General features: G+C 47.9%; 1 protein-coding gene across 1 annotated transcript in view; it reads left to right on the top strand.

Annotated features, from left to right (window-relative positions):
• Nucleotides 1–22158, top strand: part of ADAMTSL5 (ADAMTS like 5) — a 268633-nt gene that overhangs the window by 81729 nt on the left and 164746 nt on the right. Inside the window, exon 3 of the mRNA XM_069612224.1 lies at nt 14875–14935. Coding sequence (XP_069468325.1) covers nt 14875–14935 — 61 coding nt within the window. The remainder of the gene's footprint in view (nt 1–14874; nt 14936–22158) is intronic.

Here is a 22158-nt window from a genome sequence, read left to right on the forward strand (position 1 = left end):
ACCCCCTGGCAGCCTCTCTAAACTGCCCTAGTGGGTTCTGCCTCCCCCAAACATATTCGGGTATTTCTGGCCCGTAAAGCCCACCAAATTAATTATAGAACAGCAATCAAAAAGTCATGCAGATTTGTTGGGAGAATGCATCACTCCCCTTTCCCGTATTTTCAAGTTGTTAGCCTCGCTCTGGCAAAACGTAACATAACCATTATAAATATATATTGGAGCAGAGTTAATCTTACATCTGAAATCTTCTTCACTACTCTGCTATGGCATCTTGATAATATTGCCTTGAATATGAAATCGGGAGTTGTCTTTATAATGGGTGATTTGAATTTGCACTTTCTATCAGCTCAACAGACGTTACTAACAAGCGATGAAAACACTTGGAATGGAATTATGAAGGAAAGAGGTCTGATCATGCTTAACAACGCATGCAATGGAGACGCTCCTCCTCGCAACACATGGCAGAGGGGCACCTCTGGTGCAATATTGGACTACATTTATGTAAGCAAGGAATTTTTGCCACAGGTCGAATCTAGGATTATTGTATCAGCGGGCGAAAGTGACCACAACAAGCTCGTCTTGTGTTTTTCCTCCCTCATTCCATGGCACGTCCAGGAGACTAATAAAAACATTGCGTCCATTGCTATTAACAACCAGGGCAACCGCCTCAAGTGGAATGCTCAAAGTATCTTGTATTCCAAGAAAGCGCTTTATGAAATGTAAAATTGCAATTTACCTAACACCCAAAATTGTTATGTGACTAAAATGCAATTATTCAAGCAATCTAACTCTTCCCGGCTTCCAATTAGAGTCAGTCATCGGCATCTCTTTCACATACAGGTTCAACAAGCCAAATCTGACTTGAGAAGAGCCATACGTTCGTTAATACATCATCCTATTAACCTCAGAAGCATGATGAAAAAGCACCTTAAAAAGGCCTATGCCCAATGGTTAAGAGGGCAAAAAATTCAGCTGCAGCAACACAATAGTGAACAAATGCTGACACAACTGGTAAAGAAATCGACCCGTGGCATTTGGGCCTACATGAATAGCGCATCCATGAGACCACAAAGAGTGGTCCTGAGTAACTCAGTACAAAAAGAAGATTGGGAAGCATATTTTGAAAATCTCTATCAATCGCCCTTCAAAGACTCAGACAGATGGTTTCAATTCCACGCTATGCCATGCTCCTTCCCAATCCATCTGGACGATATATTAACATGCATTAAAGCGTTGAGCAATTCCAGAGCCAGTGGACCTGATGAGCTGCACAGCGGTATGTTCAAAGCCTATCCATATGAATGGGCTGTCATTCTCATGCAAATTTTCCAAAACATACAACCATGAACATTCCACCTACATGGAAACAATCTGTTATAGTTCCAATATTTAAAAAGGGCAACAGAACAGATCCAAAGGCCTACAGGCTCATAGCCCTCTTAGACTGTCCAGGTAAAATCTTTGGACGTCTTGTGCTTAATAACTTCAATAAATGGCTGGACAGCACTCCTTGCGTGACCCGTTTCAAACGGGATTCATACCCGAAGCTGGCACGGGCATTAACATTATCACCTTGAATAGTATCATCTATCGTGCACAGGAGAAGCGGGAACCGCTATACATTGCCTTCATTGATTTTCGAACGGAGTTCGACGCCGTTCCGCAAGAGTTATTGTATATTAAGCCGATGGATAGCGGTTGCCCGTGGTCTATTCTGAAATGGATAATTGAGTTTCATACAAGCACCTCTATTAAAATCAGGTTGGACAGCACCGGTCTCTTATCGGTTTCGATTAAGACCGCTCGCGGGCTGAAGCAAGGATGCCATTTGGCATCGGCCTTATTCAATTTTTACATTTCGGATATTAAAGCACGATTTGAACTTATTTTGACTGATTCTCCAAAAATAGATAATATTCACGTGAGACATTTGTTATATGCAGACAACATGGTCTTACTTTCCAAAACTCCCAATGGCCTGCGTGCCCTATTGAATGCCCTGGGGGTATATTGTGATGAAAATCATATATCTATAAATGCATCAAAAACCAAGATCATTCAATTTGGCACAGTTGGCCAGAGAACCAAATACCATCAACGGCCTCTACAATCAAAAAACCTTGAGTCAGTGGACTCTTATGTTTACTTGGGAATGTTGATAACCCGACATCCAAATTTCCAGGGTTTTGAAAATCATATAAAGAAAAAAGCAATTATGATTCTATCCCAGGCCCGATTAATCAAAGCCAAGTTTTGCAAATTTTCCTTGAAGCCCATTATAATTTATTACAAGCAGAAATTTGTGCCGGTTGTCACATATGGTAGTGAAACCTTCAAGATAAAAACATATGAGTACTGGTCCATCTTAGAAGGCAGTTTTTGGAAAAAGAGTCCTGAATCTGCCAATGTCAATTCCCATAGTGTTATTAAGACATGAACTGGGTCTGTTATCATTATATGCAATTTATAAATGGAAAATGTGTGCAATGTACAGAAAATGTTTAATAACAAGTACTCAAACATATAAAGGATTGATGTATATTGTAGCAAATTATCTGTTAATATCTAATGATTGTTTTCCAATACAATGGCGAATGAAGGCAAAGGGAATCCAAACACAGTTAAACATCTCTCACATTACGCTGATTGAAAGGCCCAATGTGGTCAAACAACAATTATGGAAATTAGATTGGATAAAGTCAAGGGAGGCTTGCTCCATATACCAATCATTCAAAGATAATCCATTCAAATTGAAATGCTATGGTATGATTGAACCATATTTGATACTTTTTCCAAACTCTCGGCAAAGAGATGATTTCCTGCGCTTTCGCCTAAATATATGGCCTACTAATGAAGTATTATGCAGAAGGAAAATGTTGCCATCAGAAGCATTAGTCTGCCGGTTTTGTTTATCTGCTCCGGAAAGCTTGAGCCATCTCTGTACAGAATGTGTAGTGTTGTTACCTCAGAGGATTGTACACTTTAAACATCTTTTTGAAGGGTCATTTATCGAGTCGACTATAGAATTGTGGAACTTGCTATATCATACAGCAAGGAAATCTGTTAGCTATGCTATTTTAAACTTTCTTTACGGCTTAAAACTACAAAAACAAGGGAAGAAAAAGAGCATCAATTGATTCAATTTTATGTGAAAATGTATATTTTTAGTAGTAGTATTTTCTTCCATTTCTTTTTAAAAAAAAAAAAAAAGATGCTTAATCTTTACCAGTTAATGTGTATAGATGATGATAGATTTTATTATTGTAGAGCTTGTATATGATGTAATGTTGAAAAAATCAAGTATTTTTATACTTGGTTAAAACAACAATAAATAAATTTAAAAAAATTATAGAACAATCATAGCCAAGTTTGTATATCGCACCCGTGTGTTCCACTATATACAACAAGGTACTTTCAGCATAAAGGTACACGATGGAAGTGGCTAGATTGTTTTCCTAACAAATGTCATTACTATTTATGCTCCTCAGGGGAAGTATGGAATGTAAAAGATCAAAAAATTGTGAGCGATTCAAAAAGAAGCTATTACCCTTGCAAAATAAACTTTATCTGTAGGACTTTTGCAGTTTGCCGACGGGAGTTGATTAGTTACAGCTGGCACCGAATAACTGTTGGCATCCCCATTTCCTAAATCCGCTTGCATCATAGCGCTGGTTCCATTCTTATTTGCACTTCCACACTCTCTCCACGCCAGCGCACAAGGGTTCACTGAGGCCTGGCTTGCAATCGGTCCATGACCCTGCATCTTGTTACCCCAACTCCAATTGGAGTTAGATTGAACGTCATTCCATGGGTTCTTGGAGGGCCCCTCGCGTGATCCATGTTATGAAACCTGGACGACAAGTCCCGTGAAGGTAGCACCCTGTACCCCTTCCACTTCTTGAGGAATGATAGTTGCACAGTTGGAGAGTTTTGCGGGCTGATTTGCTCTCCTGCCCTTCTTAGATATGCAGCAGCTACCGACTACTGAGCTGGTGGGGGCCACGCCAGAGCTTTGCAGTAGTGGCGGAGACATCACCACAGCCTTGGTCGTTTCCCTTTTTTTGTCAGCAAGACTTTCATACATCAGCACCTGTTTAATTACCCTCTTTTGTGGCCGCTTATACCAAGCCGTAGTATCGACTGCACCAAGCTCCTCCACCCCCATTCTGGATGAGTAAGCTTCTCATATTTAACACACAAGCCATTCAGTTTTTCCACTGTAGCATCACACTTTTTCATTGAGTCTTTAAGGCTTCCAGTATGGAAAACCTGGCCGTGGATGAGCTGCTTGTCTCCAGATCTTTTGAGGAGGTACTCAACTCTTCAATTGGAACTTCAGCTGTTGCCGCTAACAAGGATAAGTTAGAAGTCGCCAGGCCAGGAAAGGAATTAGTCAAGTCAATTAAATTCAAATTCATGCAGCTAGGGCCATGACCATCCATATCGATGTTGGCAGCTTAACCAATTCCCACTTGTGGGTGTATTGAGTCATTCCTTGTTTTCTCAGCGTCCCCGCCTGGTACCAGTACATTTCCGTTAAAAGGTTCACACTGTATGGGGGAACTAGATAGAATTTCCACGAATGGCTTTGTACTTGGGGTAATCAAAGCCTTTACCATTGTTTCTATGGTCTTAGAGCACAAGCATGGAACTGATACCATGAGCTCTTCCGTCAGGACAACACATAGATCATTCGCTGCTTCTTTAATTAAGGTTGTTTGGCGAGTATAATAATCTGTAATGGTTTGTTTTTTGTCAGACGTAACTGACCTGGAGCCTTCCATTAGACTCACAGTTCTTTGTGGGCACCCCCGCAGCGAATGCATATGGAGCAAACAACTTTTAGTAAAGACTTCCTTACATGGAGGAACCGTAGCCACCCTACGTAATAGTCCAACCCCAAAAAAGGGTGGAGACAGGCTAGATGGAACCTCCACAATGGCACTTCTTTCCAGCTCTTCCCTTCTGTGTGGTTACTATAGACCGGACCCACCACTGCCTGTTTTGCAACACCGGCACCAGCAGTGTTCGTAGCGCAGTACTTCGGCAGAGTGATTAGGCTGCAAGCTATAGTAGACAGGACAGGGCAGGAGAATGAATGTGTCAAGGGGTCCGCAAGGGGATAGCAATTCAAATTGGTGGCCAGTAACATGATTACTGAGTCATCAGGGTCGTCCCAATGACGCAGCACTTACCACAATGGTATTTCCCAATAGCACTCCATTGGGAGCCCTTTGTGGCAGCCGGACTCTGCTATGCTCCGCTCTACAACCAGGCTATGTAGGCAGGAGTCAATTAGAGGTGAACGAAGGTAGCAAAAAGACTTCCGCTCCAAGGCACCAACAGCTCCTGCTCTCCGCTCGACATCAGGACACTGCCACACTCTGTTCCGCTTTACAACCAGGCTATGTAGGCGGGCGCTAGCGAGAGGTGAATGAAGGTAGCAAAAAGACTTCCGCTCCAAGGCACCAACAGCTCCTGCTCTCCGCTCGACATCAGGACACTCTGCCACACTCTGTTCCACTTTACAACCAGGCTATGTAGGCAGGCGCTAGCGAGAGGTGAATGAAGGTAGCAAAAAGACTTCTGCTTCAAGGCACCAACAGCTCCTGCTCTCCGCTCGATACCAGGACACTGTACAATTGCAGCTTTTGTTAACCTCATAGATTGGGTGGGCATTGGCATTATTTCGATAAATAGCATGAAATCAAATGTAATTGTTAAACTGGCGAGCTATGAAATAATGTCAAAAGATGAAGAAACTTGTATGTAATTACTAAAATATCGGTGAGATAGTGAAATCATTTTAATGCTAATTTACGGTTCTATTGTATTAGATTGTAATGATTGAATGTGATGTATAAAGGCTGATAATAAACTAGATATACTTAATAAGAAAATAAAAAAATATAACCATGCATACATAAACACCTAATTATGTACATTTCAATTATATGCATTGTTACCTATACACTAGTAATCCCATTATTTACTAGGGTGTGGCTGCTACAGTCAGCTACACCAAGGGCCCTTGACAATACCTTCAGTCCTACGTTGTTTGATGCAATCAGGTAAGGGCCCTGTTCCTATCTAAGGATCTCCAGGGCTGGCCTGCTCCCAGGCACTGTGTCTCTTGGTCGGTGCCCTGTCAATCACATGACCCACAACCTCACTGCCACATGGCGCATAGCATTGCTCGTTCACAATGGTGACCCCGTTGCCCACATGGGGCCTCCACATTACTGGCCAGCGCCTCCTGTTCTTTCCCTAGTGGCTCCCATGACTTGGGGGTCCTGGCAGATTCACTGCTGCACTCTGCAGCAAAAAGATCTTCTTTGAAGACCCCATCCACCACACATAACCTCCAGCTTCACTGCTACGCCTGGAGCCTCTATTTACACCGGCAGCATCCCTGTTGACATGGAGACGCAGCCTCCAGCGGCAGCATCCCTGTTGACATGGAAACGCAGCCTCCAGTCTCATCGCTACTCCTCACGTGCATTAGCAGGGCAGGGCTCACCCCTTTTCATCTCTGTGCCTGTGAAACACTAGGGGATGGGCTGTGCGACTCCTCGGCACTCCAGCTGGTGTGCTGGAGTTGCTCTTGACGGAATTACACCATTACTGCGCCCCCATCACTGCAACCTCTGAAAATGTATACTTTTTTAATTAACCCCCTTTACACCACATATATATGTGTGGGGTAATGGTATATAATGCAAGTAGAGGGGGCTGCGGGGGCTCTCCCCAACATATATATGTGGTGTAAAAGGGGTCTTAATAAAAAAAGCAGGCAGATTCGGGGTCACAGTAATCGTATAGATCCACTCTTCACCAGGGCTGCCAGGAGGTGGTGGCCCAAGACTTCACTTCACTGGCACGTCCTATGAGGATGGGGCAGACTCCAGCGTTCGCTCTCACCTTCACCTACCGGGCTGCCAATGGCATTTGTGGGCCAGAGGATTTGTCTTCTGGGCCCGCCCCGTCTGGCCACGAGGCAGGCTGTCACAGCATGCAGCACATTCTGGGCAGTCCTGCTCTTCTCCCTGCACCGCATCGCTCATGAGCACTGGTCTTTGCTGTTGGCTCACGATGCCCCGTGGGAGCCCGGCTGCTCAGTCTGGGCCCATGGTTAATGCAGCACCGCTCCTGGCTTATTGTTAGTCTTTGCTGCATCTTTCTTCTGCCTCCAACCGTTCTTCTGAATAGTCAAAGTTCCCCCCTCTGCTCAGTGCACTCCTGGTTAGGGGAGGCTATGTCCATTGTTTTTTTTTTATATGTTTTCCTTCTCTGAATTACATCCAGCCCTTTGGTGGGATGGATGGTACAGTCCACAAAGAGCTAAGGGATCTATTTAAATACACACACAAACACATATACTAAATAATGTTTTGTTTACTCCACACCTGTGATCGCGTCTTTATTTCTTTATTTCCCTCGGGGCACAAGCATGTAGCCCACATTGTCAGGCCCAGATTAGGCCAGGACTACACGGTTCAAGGGTTCTAATTATAGTTCTTGAAGAGGGTCTTGCTAAGGGTCAGTCCTCTCTCATCACCCAAACCCAGGCCTCCCACAGCCCCTCGATGTTCACTAGAGATCGGTAACCACTACTATCTAAAGGTCTGACTACCTACAGGTGAGGGCCTAGAGGCCTCTCCCCTTCCTCTAAGATAAATCTAGGTGGAGTCTAACCTGGGTCTCACAAAAATAATATTATCCAGAAACGCTACCTTCAAATCAGCGAGGTCTCACTCAGTCTTTATCTCTCTTGCTCTTTTGTTCCTTTTCTTGATATTCTTTTTTACCTCTGCCTTCCTTCTAATATCTGCCATTCTCTTCCTCCCTCCCCGATATTTGTTTTGCTCTCTCTTCCTCTCTGTCCAACTGATGGACTTCCACCTACTTCTGCTCTCTCTCGCTCTCTACTACTCTCCCCTCTCCAGGCTACTACTCATCCTGCTTTACTCTATTAATTTCCCCTCCACTACTCTCCCCTCCCCTCTCTACCACGCTCCACTCCACCCACCTCTTTCCTGCAGTCACCCTTCTTTCACTCTACTAGTCACCTTTCCCAGTCAATCTCACTCACACCCCTGCTCTCACTTAGTCTTGCAAAACTCACCTTACATGCACTCTCACATCAAGTACCACTTTCTCTCACCAACCAATACCTCACCTTGCTCACGCTTTCAGCAATGTTCCTCTGCACTCCTCTGTTATATCTGTCTTCCTTCTAGTGTCTCGGTCCACCTCCTCCTCCTCACTTGACCTCACTCAAACAACCCAAACTGCTGTGTCAGTTTTGCCCCCTCTTATCTATCGCCTTCCTCCTTGATAGATCCTCAGCGTCAGCTGATTGCCTTGGCCAATTACTGTCTTCGTTTTCACCAGGGGCCAGCTTCCAAGTATCAGAGAATATACAACAGGGTCTAAGCCCCACCCTTTTCATATATGTGTTCGTCGGCTCTCTGTAATGACAGCCCCCTTTCAAAGTTCGTGTCCACGTGAACTTGAACGTTGGAACAACTGATTTGGCTCACGCAGCACTCTTCGCTGTACCTCTCACTGGTGAGCTATGTTGTCTGGTTTCCCATGCAAGGACTTCCTGTAGCTGCAGTCCTTCAGCACAAAAAGAGAAACACTAGCCAGCATGTTGAACAGTAGGTGTGGGGAAAGAAGACGTCATACTTGACAGTTGCAGCCAGGAAAAGGTAGTCGGGACAGAAGCTGGGGACCTCCTAAACACTTCACCCAATCTCTGTGCTAGCGCTGGCAAGTATCCTGGTAGGCCTCGCACCCCAGGTTTATTTATTTATTCAGATTTGTAGAGCGCACGTCAGCACGGGGGCATCGTGGCACTTGTTGCAGACAATATCTTGGTTACATAGGATACAGTAATTTCATACAATACAGAATTTACAGTATATACATTAATGACGCAGTATATTTACAAAGATTCCTGAGAGTTTCCTACTTATTTTGCAAGGACCAAGGTTTTCAGTTTCCTGCAAAAAAAGGGAGTGAGTTTTCTGCTCTAATGTCTGCAGGGAGAGCGTTCCATGTCTTGGCTGCAATGTAGGGGAAACTTAAACCTCCGGCTTTGGCTTTTCTGATGCGCGGGATGCAGATTAGGTTGGAGTATTGTGTCCTGGTGGGACGGGAGGAGGAGGGTTTGAGGATGGTTTCAGATAGATAGGACGGGGCGGAGAGAGAGAGGCATTTGTGAGTGAGGGTGAGGATTTTGAGAGTGATCCGTTCTTTGACCGGGCTTGGGTGATATGTTCTCTTCTTGGGATGCTAAGAGCGGCCCGGAGAGCATTGTTCTGCGTGACTTGTAGTCTGTTTATGTTTTTGGCTGATGTGCCTGCTAGGAGTGCATTGCAGTAGTCCAACTTGGCTCCAATGGTTGCCCTCGCTATAGAGAGGCAGTTGGGTTTAGAGAGGTAGGGTTTGATGGCGTTTATGAGTTTGGTGGTGTGTGCGGATGCGGAAGTGATAGCGCTGACTTGTCTAGTCATAGATAGTGAAGAGTCAAGGTATACTCCCAGTGTCTTTACGGCTGTGGATACAGGGATGATGGAGTTGTCAATGGAGAAGTTGGCGTACAGTTTGTCAAGTTTGTCTAGGGTGTTCTGCTGACCTAATATCATGATTTCAGTCTTGTCACCATTGAGGCAGAGGCCATTAACTGCCATCCATGCCTTGATGACGGAGTAGATTGTGTGGAGTGCCTTGGCGTCTTCTTTGTATGATCCTGTGAGTGGTAGGAGTACTTGTGTGTCGTCCGCGTAGTTTGTGTATGTGATGCCGTATGAGTCAAGTTTGTCAAAGAGGGGCTTGGTGAACAAGTTATAGAGTGTGGGTGCAGTGCAGGATCCTTGAGGGACCCCGCAGTGGATTGTCGTGGGTGTGGCGTTGGCGATGTCCGAGAAGACTTTCATGGCTCTACCCTCTAGGAAGGAAGTGATCCAGAGGGCTGCTTCTTTGGAGAAGTTGGCTGAGTGTGTGAGATGTGAAGTGAGAGTCTTGTGATCAACCAGATCGAAGGCGGCTGAGAGATCTAAAAGGAGCAGGAGGGCAGGCTTGCCTTTGTCCATGATTTGGGTGATCTGGCTCTTCAGATCTACTAGGGCTGTTTCTGTGTCATGTCCTTTCCGGAAGCCTGACTGCCTAGTTCCGAGGATGGAGTGAGTTTCCAGAAAATGTTGGATTTGGCAGTGTGCGGCTTTGTCCAGTAGTTTCAGCAGGAATGGCACTGTGGTTATTGGTCTGTAGTTGTTAGGTTGTAGGGGGTCGAGAGTAGGTTTTTTTTTTAGGAGAGGCCGGACCCAGGCCTCTTTGAGGTTGGCTGGGATGATGCCTGTTTTAAAGGACGCATTGATGAATGCCGTGAAGAGCGGCGCAAGCAAGTCTGCGCAGTCTTTGACGAGTTTTGGTGGGCAAATAGCGCCTTTACAGGGGGAGGGTTTCAGATTTTTTAGTATGTTAATAACTTCTGATTCAGTGACGTCTCTGAAGGAGAAGTCAGGTATGGTGGGCTTAGACGAAGTGGGTGGGGTGTTGGTAGGTTTAGTTCCTGTCTGTTTAGGTAGTGCTTTGCAGTGGTCTTTGATTTTCATTTGGAGAAGGTCAATTTTGTGTAGCATGGCAGCTTGAATGCTGGTACACCAGGCTTCGTCTTTGATTATTTCATCCGGTGTATTAGGGGGGGTGATGAGCTCATTAAAAATGACAAAGATCTCTTTGGAGTGAGATTTGGCATTGGAGATTCGTGTGTTGAAGGCGTTGACTTTGGCATTGGTGATAGCTACCTTGTATTGGCGGGAGATTAAATAGAATTTGTTTTTGGTACTGGTACAGGGGTCAGATTGCCAATTCTTTAGTGCTGCTCTTTTGTGGGATCGCATTGAGTGCAGTTCTTCAGTAAACCATGAGTTCGTGTGTAGGGATTATTTTTCTTTTTTCCATTCGAGTGGTGCTATTTCATTGATAGCTTTGGTGATGACATCTTTGTAGATGTCTGCTTGGATATTGGGGTCATTAGCGAATGGGGGAGCTAGCTTGGGGGTATTGAAGTTTGGGTGCAGGTTACATTCTATGAGTTTTTTTGAGCTTCTGACTTGTGCGGCGCTAGCAGGGGTCAGAGTTTTGTGGTTTTTAGTGATAAGAATAGAGAACTCGATGCAGTTGTGGTCAGTCCAGGGCATTGAGGAGTTAGAGGTGATAGTGGAGAGGCAGTTATGGTCTGCAATCCAGTCAAGAATGCGTCCTTTGGTGTGAGTAGGACTTTCTATGTTTTGGGTGAAGCCCAGGTCATTGAGTTCCTTGGTGAGAGTGGCTGCGGATTTGTCCTTGGTATCGTTCAAGCCGAGATTGAGGTCTCCTAGTAGAAGGGTTTTGGTGGAGCTTTTGATATTATTGCTGAGGATATGGATGATGTTGTCTTGGGAGTCTAGGGTGTTGCCTGGGGGGCGGTATAGTAGGTGAATATTGATGGTGCTGTTGGGTGACAGTGTTAGTTTGGCCGATAGGAGGTCATAGTTCTTGGTCGAGGGGTGACTGACAGGTCGGAGCTGGAGGTTCTCTTTGTAGAGGAGGGCTACTCTGCCGCCTATTTGATCTGGCCTATCCTGTCTGAGTATGGTGAAGCCAGGAGGTAGTGCAAGTGCAACGGCGGGCCTGATGCTTCATGTAACCATGTTTCAGTGATGGCCAATAGGTCAATGTTATTGTTAGTTATGAGGTCATGAATATCAGATGCATGAGCTCGGAGTGATCAGACATTGAGGAGGGCACATTTAATGTGCGGTGTGTGTGGTTTATTTGTGGAAGTACGAGAGGTGGTCGTATCTGATAAGTTGAGTGTGGTGGTGTTGGGGGGTGTGGCGAGGTTGGTGGGTGGTGGACTGTGGGAGAGTGGGTATCCCATGTGGGTGCAGCGTTTGGAAATGGAGCGGGAACTCAGTCTATAGTCCCTGTATTCTGTGGGAAGGGGTAGTGTGCTAAGTTCTGTGGTCTGAGTGCGAGCTCTAAGTCTTTCTAGTCTATGCATAGTTACGACACCGGGTGTGCGGTGTGGCATGGTTAGTGTGGTATTCGGGGTAGCGAGAAGCTTGTGGAGGGGAGTGGGCTTAGAGGTGTGGGTGTGAGGGGGTGGATAGGAGTATGGGGTTTGAGAGCGGTGAGTGTGGCGAGTATAGTGAGTAGCGTGGTGGTGGCAGCGGTGAGCTTGCAGGACGCTATGGGCATGATTGTAAGGTGGGCAGGGCTTTGTGTGGAGGAGGACACAGTCAGATTGGGTGGACCTAGTTTGGCTATCAGTTCAGAGTGGGCTGAAAAGCATCCTAGGTCCTAGGAGGTAACAGTGTGGCTATGTGCAGCAGGAGGCATCGGCTGGATTGCAGATGAGTGACTATAAGGCACACCACAATTCAAGCGAGGTCTGAAAGCGACCATAAGGCACAACACAATTCAAATGAGGTCTGAAGGTGACCATAAGGCACAACACAATTCAAATGATGTCTGAAGGCGACCATAAGGCACAACACAATTCAAATGAGGCCTGAAGGCGACCATAAGGCACAACACAATTCAAATGAGGTCTGAAAGTGACCATAAGGCACAAAACAATTCAAATGAGGTCTGAAAGCGACCATAAGGCACAACACAATTCAAATGAGGTCTGAAAGCGACCATAAGGCACAACACAATTCAAATGAGGTCTGAAGACGACCATAAGGCACAACACAATTCAAATGAGGTCTGAAGACGACCACAAGGCACAACACAATTCAAATGAGGTCTGAAGGCGACCATAAGGCACAACACAGTTCAAATGAGGTCTGAAGGCGACCATAAGGCACAACACAATTCAAATGAGGTCTGAAGGCGATCATAAGGCACAACACAGTTCAAATGAGGTCTGAAGGCGGAGGTCTGAAGGCGACCATAAGGCTCAACAATGAGTAGTTTAAGAGAGGCAGCCTTGGTGGACAATAAAGGTGCTTTCTGGATTCTGGCGGGATGTTGCCGGGAAATGGCACTTTCAGGCGGATTGTGGTAGAAGTCGGGGTCAGGAATAAAAAGCAGAGTTGGTGTGTAGTTTGTGCGGAAAGGCGAGAGCTTAAAGAAGGATCTAACAAGCCCAGGGGGCCTACCTTGAGATGTGCGGGAAGCTCCTGCTTCTCTTCGCGTTGGCACGCTGCGCCTGCAGAGGCGGCGAGGCTCCAGTTCCTTCGGTGTCTGTGTGAGCAGTTTGGATGCCCGTGCTCAGCTGGTCTGAATGGTTCGGTTCGATATCACAGGCACAGGTGGAGTCATCTATTGTAGTGCATTTGGTGCGGGTACATGTGGCTGCAATGTAGACCGAAGGGTCTAGGGGGACTGGCAAAAATTCTTATTCCGCTGGGGTCCTTGTGATCGCCACAGACATAAAGGGAATGTACTAAGCGACAGGGCAGCGTCTCGCGCCGTAGCGCAGTGGCGGACAGGGGCAGACAGGAGGGGCCTTAGGTTAGCAGGCCTTCGGTTGTTTAGGGCCGGCTTCCGCCTCCGGTCCTCGCATGTGTAAAATATGCTAATGTGGTTGCTAGGCAACCAGGGAGAACGCTCTCAGCGTGTTCGGTGCGACGGTCATTTTGTGAAGATAAGGCTCGTTGGGTTTCCTCCGATGAGATCCTGGAGTGAGTCCAAGGTGCAGGTGTGCGAGCACAGGGTGCAAGCACAGGCAGGGTGGGGGTTAGTGGCCACAAGTCGCCGTGGCTCGTAAGATCAGCTGTGCAGACGGGCGGCTGATTGCGGTCTGTGCAAGATGCTGCTCCAGCAGCTCGAAGCAGTGCCGGTGCACGGGGCAGCCGCAGGGAGAGTGCTGCAGGGCTCCTGCCCAGAAGAATAGTGGGCTGCAGGGGCAGACAGGAGGGGACTTAGGTTAGCAGGCCTTCGGTTGTTTAGAGCCGGCTTCCGCCTCCGGTCCTCACATGTGTAAGATATGCTAATGTGGTTGCTAGGCAACCAAGGAGAACGCTCTCAGTGCGTTTGGTGCGACGGCCTTTTGTGAAGATAAGGCTTGTCGGGTTTTCTCCGATGAGTTCCTGGAGTGAGGCCAAGGTGCAGGTGTGCGAGCACAGGGTTCAAGCAAAGGCAGCATTGGGGTTAGTGAACACGAGTCGCCGTGGCTCGTAAGATCAGCTGTGCAGACGGGCGGCTGATTGCGGTCTGTGCAAGATGCTGCTCCAGCAGCTCGAAGCAGCGCCGGTGCGCGGGGCAGCCGCAGTGAGAGTGCTGCAGGGCTCCTGCCCAGATGAATAGTCCCCATCCCCTCTTGACAGGGTCTCATATCTGACCCTGTCACACCAGACATGTTTGTCCCGGGAGGATAGCTCACCTGCAACATGCTCGTCTTGGAAGCAAGACGACACAAAGCAACACAGGTTCGATCCTCGGGTCCGTGCTTAGAAACCTGGGTATTTAAGTGTGGTATAAATACGCAACTAAGACAAACAACTACGCAACTAAAACAAACAATTCCTGTAACAGCGCCTCGATGCCCACGGGCTGTGTGAACGCTTTAAAAATGCAAATAAATAAATAAATAAAATGTGCCCTTATTTTGTAAACACAAACATGATTCAACATACACAAGCCACAACTATTGACTTTGTAAATGATTATTTCTAATAACTAGCTTTCCATACTTGTGAACCTGCAGATTGCGTCTATATTGAAGGACTCTTGCAATAAAGGATGTAAAACATTAGAACTAGTCTATAAGAGGGTTGCTGTTTGTGCTTAAAATGTTTCTGTACTTTTGAATGTATTAATCTATCACATGGTTAGTTCCAAAGAATAAAATACATTTTGTCATCCCTTCAGGAACTCTGTCGAACATCCCTGCATAGGGCAAACAAGACAGTACCGACTCTGCGTGATGCAGGTATTGTTTTCTGATACAAACTTTATATTTGTATGGACATACTGTACATTGATTGTATATACCTTTATTTTTGTACCAACTTAACTTTCACCCAATCTCCATCCATTGGGCATCATAGATGTTTTTTTCTTTTTCATTGCTGTGTGTGTAAACGCTGTGTATTTATGGATCACTGAATGATTTGCTCTACAGGACAGTTGGGTCGGTGGAGTCGTTGCCTGTCTCTTCCTCAACATATACTCTAGTTACAGCATTTTCTGTTGCATTTTGCCAGTTATAGAATGTGATGATGCTGTACTCCTGCTACTACCTTGTACACCACTTCCATTCAGCCTAAATGTCCACCTGGTAGCCTTTGTTCGTCTCTTTGACAAATCTGTTCATTCTTTCCACCTGCTTATTCTCCGGGGGTGATAGGTTACTAATATATGCTGGGTCATGTTCCCTTTCAATTATTCTTGCATCTTGGCCAACAAGAATTGGACTCCATTATCTGTCAACCAGAGTGGAGGCCCACCGAGTGACACACTCCGCTGACAAACTCAATGACTTCTTTGGTGGTGATAACCTTGGGGCTTTTTGTTTCTGTCTACTAATCTACAAGAGTCTACAAGTAGTATTGTATAATGTTGTGGGAGAGGCATGTACTCCATGGGCATTTGCAGTGCACCTCTACATTCTTTTACACTGTCCCTTGAATTTCGACTCCACGTTCGTGAGCAGAGCAGATCTCGGGATGAGGTGTTTGTCCCTCTAACTGCACACACTAAAGTGTATTGTATGAGGCTCTCAACCTTGTGACCCACCCAGCCGCAAACAATATATACATATATATATATATATATATATATATATATATATATATATATATATATTTGTTCAATTATTCCCTGTAAATGGAGTGCATGTGCCTGGCAAAATTCCTCGACCTGGCAGCAATAGGTGGTACTAGCTTGAATGATTTTAGAATGAGGTCCAGCTGCTACTTTAAAGGCAGTTTACAGGCCTGGTGTTAGGCTGTGTTCATTTGTCCATCCCTTTCTTCTGTTTGCCATAATTCTGTCGACAGTGGGATCTGATTGGACATACTCTTCTCGTTCAGTTTGAATGGGCCTCTCATTCAAATGCTATGCCAATTCTTAAATTCTTGGTATAAGACATTCTCCCATGAGGTAGGTCTGTGCAAAACCATCTGCAAACTGAAGGAGGGGAAGACAGCAATCCTCCTGCTTGATCACCACTTATCTGCCTTTTGCTCTCCTTATGCCTTCCTTTAGTCTAAAGTCTCCATCTCCTTGGTTATGGGTCAGAATCACAGATTCTTGATGCACTCACAGATGTCCTTGATCTCAGAGATGAATAAAGTCAAGAAAGTGTATTATATCCAGATCAAAATGTAGACTCATCATATCACTTGTGGGACATCTCTCTGTCCTGTGGGACGGGACCGGAGCACTTTGTAAAAAGCATCCACATTTTTTTCAAAAATGTGTCCCTCCTCTCTTTCCTGCGTGGGACCCGGCACACCGGCGTAACCCCGCCCACCTTGGCTCCGCCCCGCGCATTGCCCATCAGTCCTTTTCTCCGCTCGATCGGGGCCGGACGCACTTGCATCCTCAGAAGATATTCTTCCCTTTTTTCCTCTCTGGCTCTCGCTAGCGTTCGTTTACCAGTCTCTCTATGGGCCTCATTACACGGTAGGCGGTGGACCAAGGTGCTATTAAGCACCTTGGTCCATGCCGGTAAATTACCGGCACCGCCTTGGCGGAAAGGGGAATTACCGCCCTACTCCAAGGTTGGTGGGGCGGTAATTCCCCCTTCCACCATTGCCCTTCCCCATTCCCATTTTTGCCCCATAGGGCATAATGGGAATGGGGAAGGTGCTAATTACGGTGCCACAAATTTGCGGTGCCGTAATTAGCACCAAGGTCCCTTTGCGGGTTGGGTTTTAACGCCTGCAAAAAGCAGGTGTTGAATTCCCCAACCCGCAAAGGGACCTCGTAGTACGGCGGTAAGGGTTAACGGTCACCGTTACCATTAACGGTGACCGTTAACCCTTACCTCCGTCTGTGTATTGAGGCCCTATGTCTTTCAAATTAGACTTTCCAGATTGTTCATCGTGTCACCGTCGCTTCGCGAGGGCGGATCCCCATCCTCTTTGTTTAGAGTGTTTGGGTCCGGAACACCGTTGGGACTCCTGTTTTTACTGTGACTCCTTTTCGGTCCGGGCACTTCAACGTCGGTTGGAGCGGTGGGAGGAGGTGTTCCGACGAACTCATCCTTTGCATTTTCAGGCTTTCATCGACGAGAAGAAAAAACGTCGGGTAAGTTCTTTACTTTTCAGAGCACCCCGGCCGGGGGATACCTTCCCGGGTTCCTCTCGGTCCGGGAGGGGCGTTGATCGCTCTGTTACCGGGGTTCGCCCTGAGGTGCCCGTTGGGCCTAATAATTCTACCAGAGTTTTCTCTGAGGGTCTCCGTAAGGGGCCTGTGAACACCGGAGTACGCTACAAGGCCCCTCCTGTGGGGGCTGTTTGTAGACCCAGTTCTACTGATTCATGGGGTACTGGAGTTCACTCTGAGGCCTCTCTGTCGGTTTCCCTCAAAAACAAAACCGGGGTGCGCCCCGAGGCCTTGGCTGGGCTTGCAGTTACCGAACGGATGTTCGAGGCCCAGGCAGATAAGGCTGTTACCGGGCCTGGGTCCGAGGTCCCTCGTACAGAGATTAAAGCTACCAACAGTTCTGAGAGGCCGGACAAGGCTTTGTCGGTGAAAGCGGTTGCTCACCGTTCCCGCTCTTGTGGTGACACCAGATCTGTTTAGGGGGCAAAGACGCAAAGTTCTTCTTTTACCGGCAGTGCCGAGGTCCTTCCTTCGAAGGCTCAGTTGGCGGTTGGTATGTCACAAAAACATTCCAGGCCTCATAGTACCGCCTCGGCCGAGGTTCCTTATGTTAAGGCTAAGATTAAGACCCCTGATCCATCGACGGGGACCCCTGCCTCACTTCCTCACATGCCGCAGTTCCCCTCAGATGAGGACAAAATGGCGCCCGTTCCCGCCACGACCACGGCAGTCATTTTAGGTGCTACCCCTACAACTACGCCATCGGCTTCTGGTGTAGGGCTCGGTCTCTTGGGTGAACCGAAGGTCCCTTGTGTGCATCCTTACCGGCTGGTTTATGATTGGAACACCCAGATGCCTCTTCCGCACAATGTTTCATTGCCCGCGTGGGCGGCTCCTTTGATTTATGTGGATACGGTGGAGGGGCCGGTGTGGCACCCTTCCCCGTTACGTCCCTGGATTTGTCCACCTCATGAGAGGCCTCCTCAGGTCCCGAAACAATCTCCTGAGGATGCCTTTTTCGGTAAATTTCAAGCACTTATGTGCACCGACCCCATGAGGGAATATTTCAAAGGGCTTTTCAAGGAGATATGCCCACCTGCGCCTCCGGCTCCACCCGTTCCTCCAGTGGTTCCGCCGGCGCCTCCCTTGCCCGTGGTACCCCCTCCTGCTCTTCCGCTTTTGCCTCCATTGTCCCCAGTGGACAAGGCAGTGCCTGACACGGCTCAGCAAGATCCTGACCTGTCAGATGACCCTCAAGGCGATCAGGACATAGAGGACCTTCCCCGCTCTATCAGAGCCTTTCATGACCGGGTACTGGACATGATGAGTTTCTTAGATGTTCCGGTGCCCGAGGCACCTGCTCCGCAGGAGGGTGTGCTTTCTGGGGCGTTCACCCTGTCTCCCTTGGAGCATACCGGCCTGTTCCTGCAGAAGGATGTTCTGGCCGAGGTCCGAAGAGTCTGGGAAAAGCCACACTCAGGACTTTTTGTCAATAAAAAGATTGACGCGAGGTACAGGCTGCATTCTTCGGAAGAGGTGGCCCTGTCGTCTTGTCCGCCTCCCTCCTCCACAGTGGTGGCTGTGGCCACTTTGCAGTCCAGGCCTGCAGCATCCTCTTCCATGATGGCTACTCAGGTTCTGGGAAAGGAGGACAAGCTCCTCGACTCCCTCGGACGGAAAATCTTCGCCAACTCAGCCTTGCAGCTCAGGCAGGCCAACGCCGAATTGATATTGGCGGGAGCTAACATGCGGATGTGGAAAGGTCTGTCGGAATTTGAGGAGCACATCCCGGTCGAGAAGTTGGAAGACTTCAAAGGAGGCCTTTCCGATGCCAGGGTCTTGGCCCAGGATCTCCTGGAGGCTGCAGCTCATCACGTAGACACCTCGGCTCGGGGCCTGATGCTTGGGGTTGATACTTCACGCTGCATGGCACTAAATTTTCTAAGGAAGTGCAAGACAATGTGTTGGACCTTCCATTCGATGGTAAGGAGCTTTTTCATTCTTCTACCGATGTAGAGCTCACCAAAACCAAGGATAGCACTCAGACTGCTAAATCATTGTCTGTTCTGGTTAAAGCTCCTTTCAGATCCCAGAGACCATTGTCGCAAAGTCGACCTTCCTCTGGTTTTAGGAGCTTCCTCGACCGCAAATCTCGCAGAGTGGATACTACTGCGGGGAATAACCGCTGTAGACAACAACGCAAGCGGTTTTTCTCCCGCTCCTCTGCCTCCTCATCAGGTTCAGGTGCCACCGCCACCGATAAGCATGCCAAATGAGGGTTTTCCGCGCTCGCACGAGACCCTGGTGGGAGGACGCATTGCGTCTCATTGGGAGGCGTGGCAGACCATCACAGAAGACAGATGGGTCTTGTCAGTCGCTCAAGCGGGCTTCCGCTTACCTTTACCACCTACCCCTCCCATCAACCCTCCTTTTCAGCTGTCGGCTCACCCTCCCTCAAGGCTGAGGTTCAGAAACTTCTGGACCTTAGAGCTGTGGAACCCGTTCCCCTTGGGGAGCGAGGGGAGGGCTTCTACTCCCAGCTGTTTACGGTGCCCAAACTCAACCAGGCTGGCCTGCGCACCATCCTTGACCTTTCCCAGTTCAATCTTTTCCTACCCCAAGAGAAATTCAAGATGATCACGCCCAGCCAGATACGCTCCTCTTTGCAGATGGGCGATTGGCTCAGCGTTGTGGATCTTCAGGATGCGTACATGTATATCCTGATTCGGAATCCACACAGGAGATATCTCTGCTTCTCTTTGGGAGAGGAGCACTTACAGTTTCGGGTGCTTCCTTTTGACCTCAGCTCGGCGCTGCGTGTCTTCACGAAGATGATGTCGGTGATTGCGGCCTATCTTCGTCTCAAGGGTATCCATGTGTATCCTTATTTGGACGACTGGCTCATATGCAGCCCTTGTCCGTTGGCAGCAGCGGGCAACCTCCAGTCTCTCCTTCAGCCCCTTTTCCATCTTTGGCTGTCGGTGAACTGGCTGAAATCCTCCATGACGGTCTCGCAGGACCTGATCTTCCTGTGTTTTCGTTGGAACAGGATCGACTGCAGAGTGTATCTGACCGGGGACAGAATGGCCGATCTGTTGGCCACGTGTCCGATGTTTGCACAGTCGGAGAGCATGTCGGCCTGGTGGTTCCAGAGGCTTCTGGGCCTCATGGCCTCGTGTGCACTGGCTCTTCCTCTTGCTCGTCTCAAAATGAGACGGACCAAGATGGTTCTTCGGAATTCATGGCGTCAGGCAGTGGATCCGGATTCCATGCGGATAATGATTCCGGATTCCATGAGAGTGGACCTGGATTGGTGGTCATCTCTCAGCAATCTGGATGGGGTACGGGGTTTCAGGACCCGGTCCCCACGGTGACAATCGCGACGGACTCCTCCCTCCTTGGGTGAGGTGCGACATTAGATCTTCTTCAGGTCTCGGACCTCTGGTCGTCTCAGGACAAGCTCCTCCACATAAATCATTTGGAGCGTCTGGCGATCTTCCTAGCGCTCAGGGCGTTCAGACCGCTCATTGTCAACAAGGTGGTCCGCATAAAAACGGACAATGTGGTATCAATGTATTACATAAACAAGCAAGGAGGAACAAAGTCTCCCCGCCTCGTGGACCTGTCCATCCAGATTTGGGAGTGGGCTGTGCTTCATGGTGTCTGGCTGCTTGCAGTGCACATCCCGGGCCAGCTGAATGTCACAGCGGATGCCCTCAGTGGCGCACAGTGGTCAGCTACGAGTGGAAGTTGAAGGCGGAGGTCCTCTCATGGATTTTCTCGCGTCGGGTTACACTGGAGGTGGACCTCTTCGCCACGACGGTGAACAAGAAACTTCCTCAGTATGCCTCCAGAGGGGGGCTGGTAGCCTCCTCTCTGGGCGATGCTCTCGAGATTCCATGGCACAACTTGAGAGTTTACGCCTTCCCGCCTCTGCCTCTTGGTTCTCAGAACTTCAACACCTGTCGGTGTATCTGCCGATCAGGTTACCAGTAACTCCCGATCTTCTTCACCAAGGGGAACAACAGATGTGGCACCCCTCCCCACAATCGCTCAGCTTTTCGGCATGGTGCCTGAGTTCAAGTCTTTAGAGCATCTGAGTTTGTCTGCGGATAACATGCGCATTATCCAGGCAGCCAGGAAACCCTCGACCAGATCTCAATACATATGATATGATAGTTTATTTATATAGCGCCTATACACAATGTGTTTCAAAGCGCTTCAAGGCAAGGAAGGGAACAAGGGAAAATACACGACATTCTTACAGGCCATGAACAGTAAGGATGTGAAATTAACTATTGTACTCGGCCTGATGACATTTCAGATAGTGCAAGCGCTTAGACATAGATAAGGAAGGGAGGGGGAGAGTGGGAAGGAAATGGAAACAGACAGGCAACTACCGTACTCGGCCTGACGACATTTCTGGTAGAGCCGGAGGAAAACAAAAGGTGAGGGAGAGGGGTGCAGAAAGGGAGGGGAGGAACAAAACAAGCGACTATCGTACTAGGCCTGATAACGTTTCAGATAGTGCTGGAGGGAGAGGGAGGGGCAACAGTAAGGGGATAGGGGAGCGACAGACGAGGATGCTATCATAGTAGGTCCAGGGACAATTCTGATAGAGTAAGTGCATAGAAGAAAGTAAGGGGAGGAGAAGAGGAGATGGGAAAAGGGAGCGGTGAGGGGAGGAGAGATCAGAGAGTAAGCAGTCAAAAAGAGCGGAGAAGCAAGAGAGGAGAGCGAATACAATTGCAGAAGTCAGTAGTAACACATAATGTTGCAAGCCAGGATACAAGATGAAGATGGAACAGCATGATTCAGGGCCACCTTGAGTACAAGATGCAAAGGAAGTCCAGCATGAGAGTTGAGAAAGGGTGACGCACC

The sequence above is a fragment of the Ambystoma mexicanum genome, chromosome 1p (assembly GCF_040938575.1).
Source record: "Ambystoma mexicanum isolate Mex_15411 chromosome 1p, UKY_AmexF1_1, whole genome shotgun sequence".
Lineage (NCBI taxonomy): Eukaryota > Metazoa > Chordata > Amphibia > Caudata > Ambystomatidae > Ambystoma > Ambystoma mexicanum.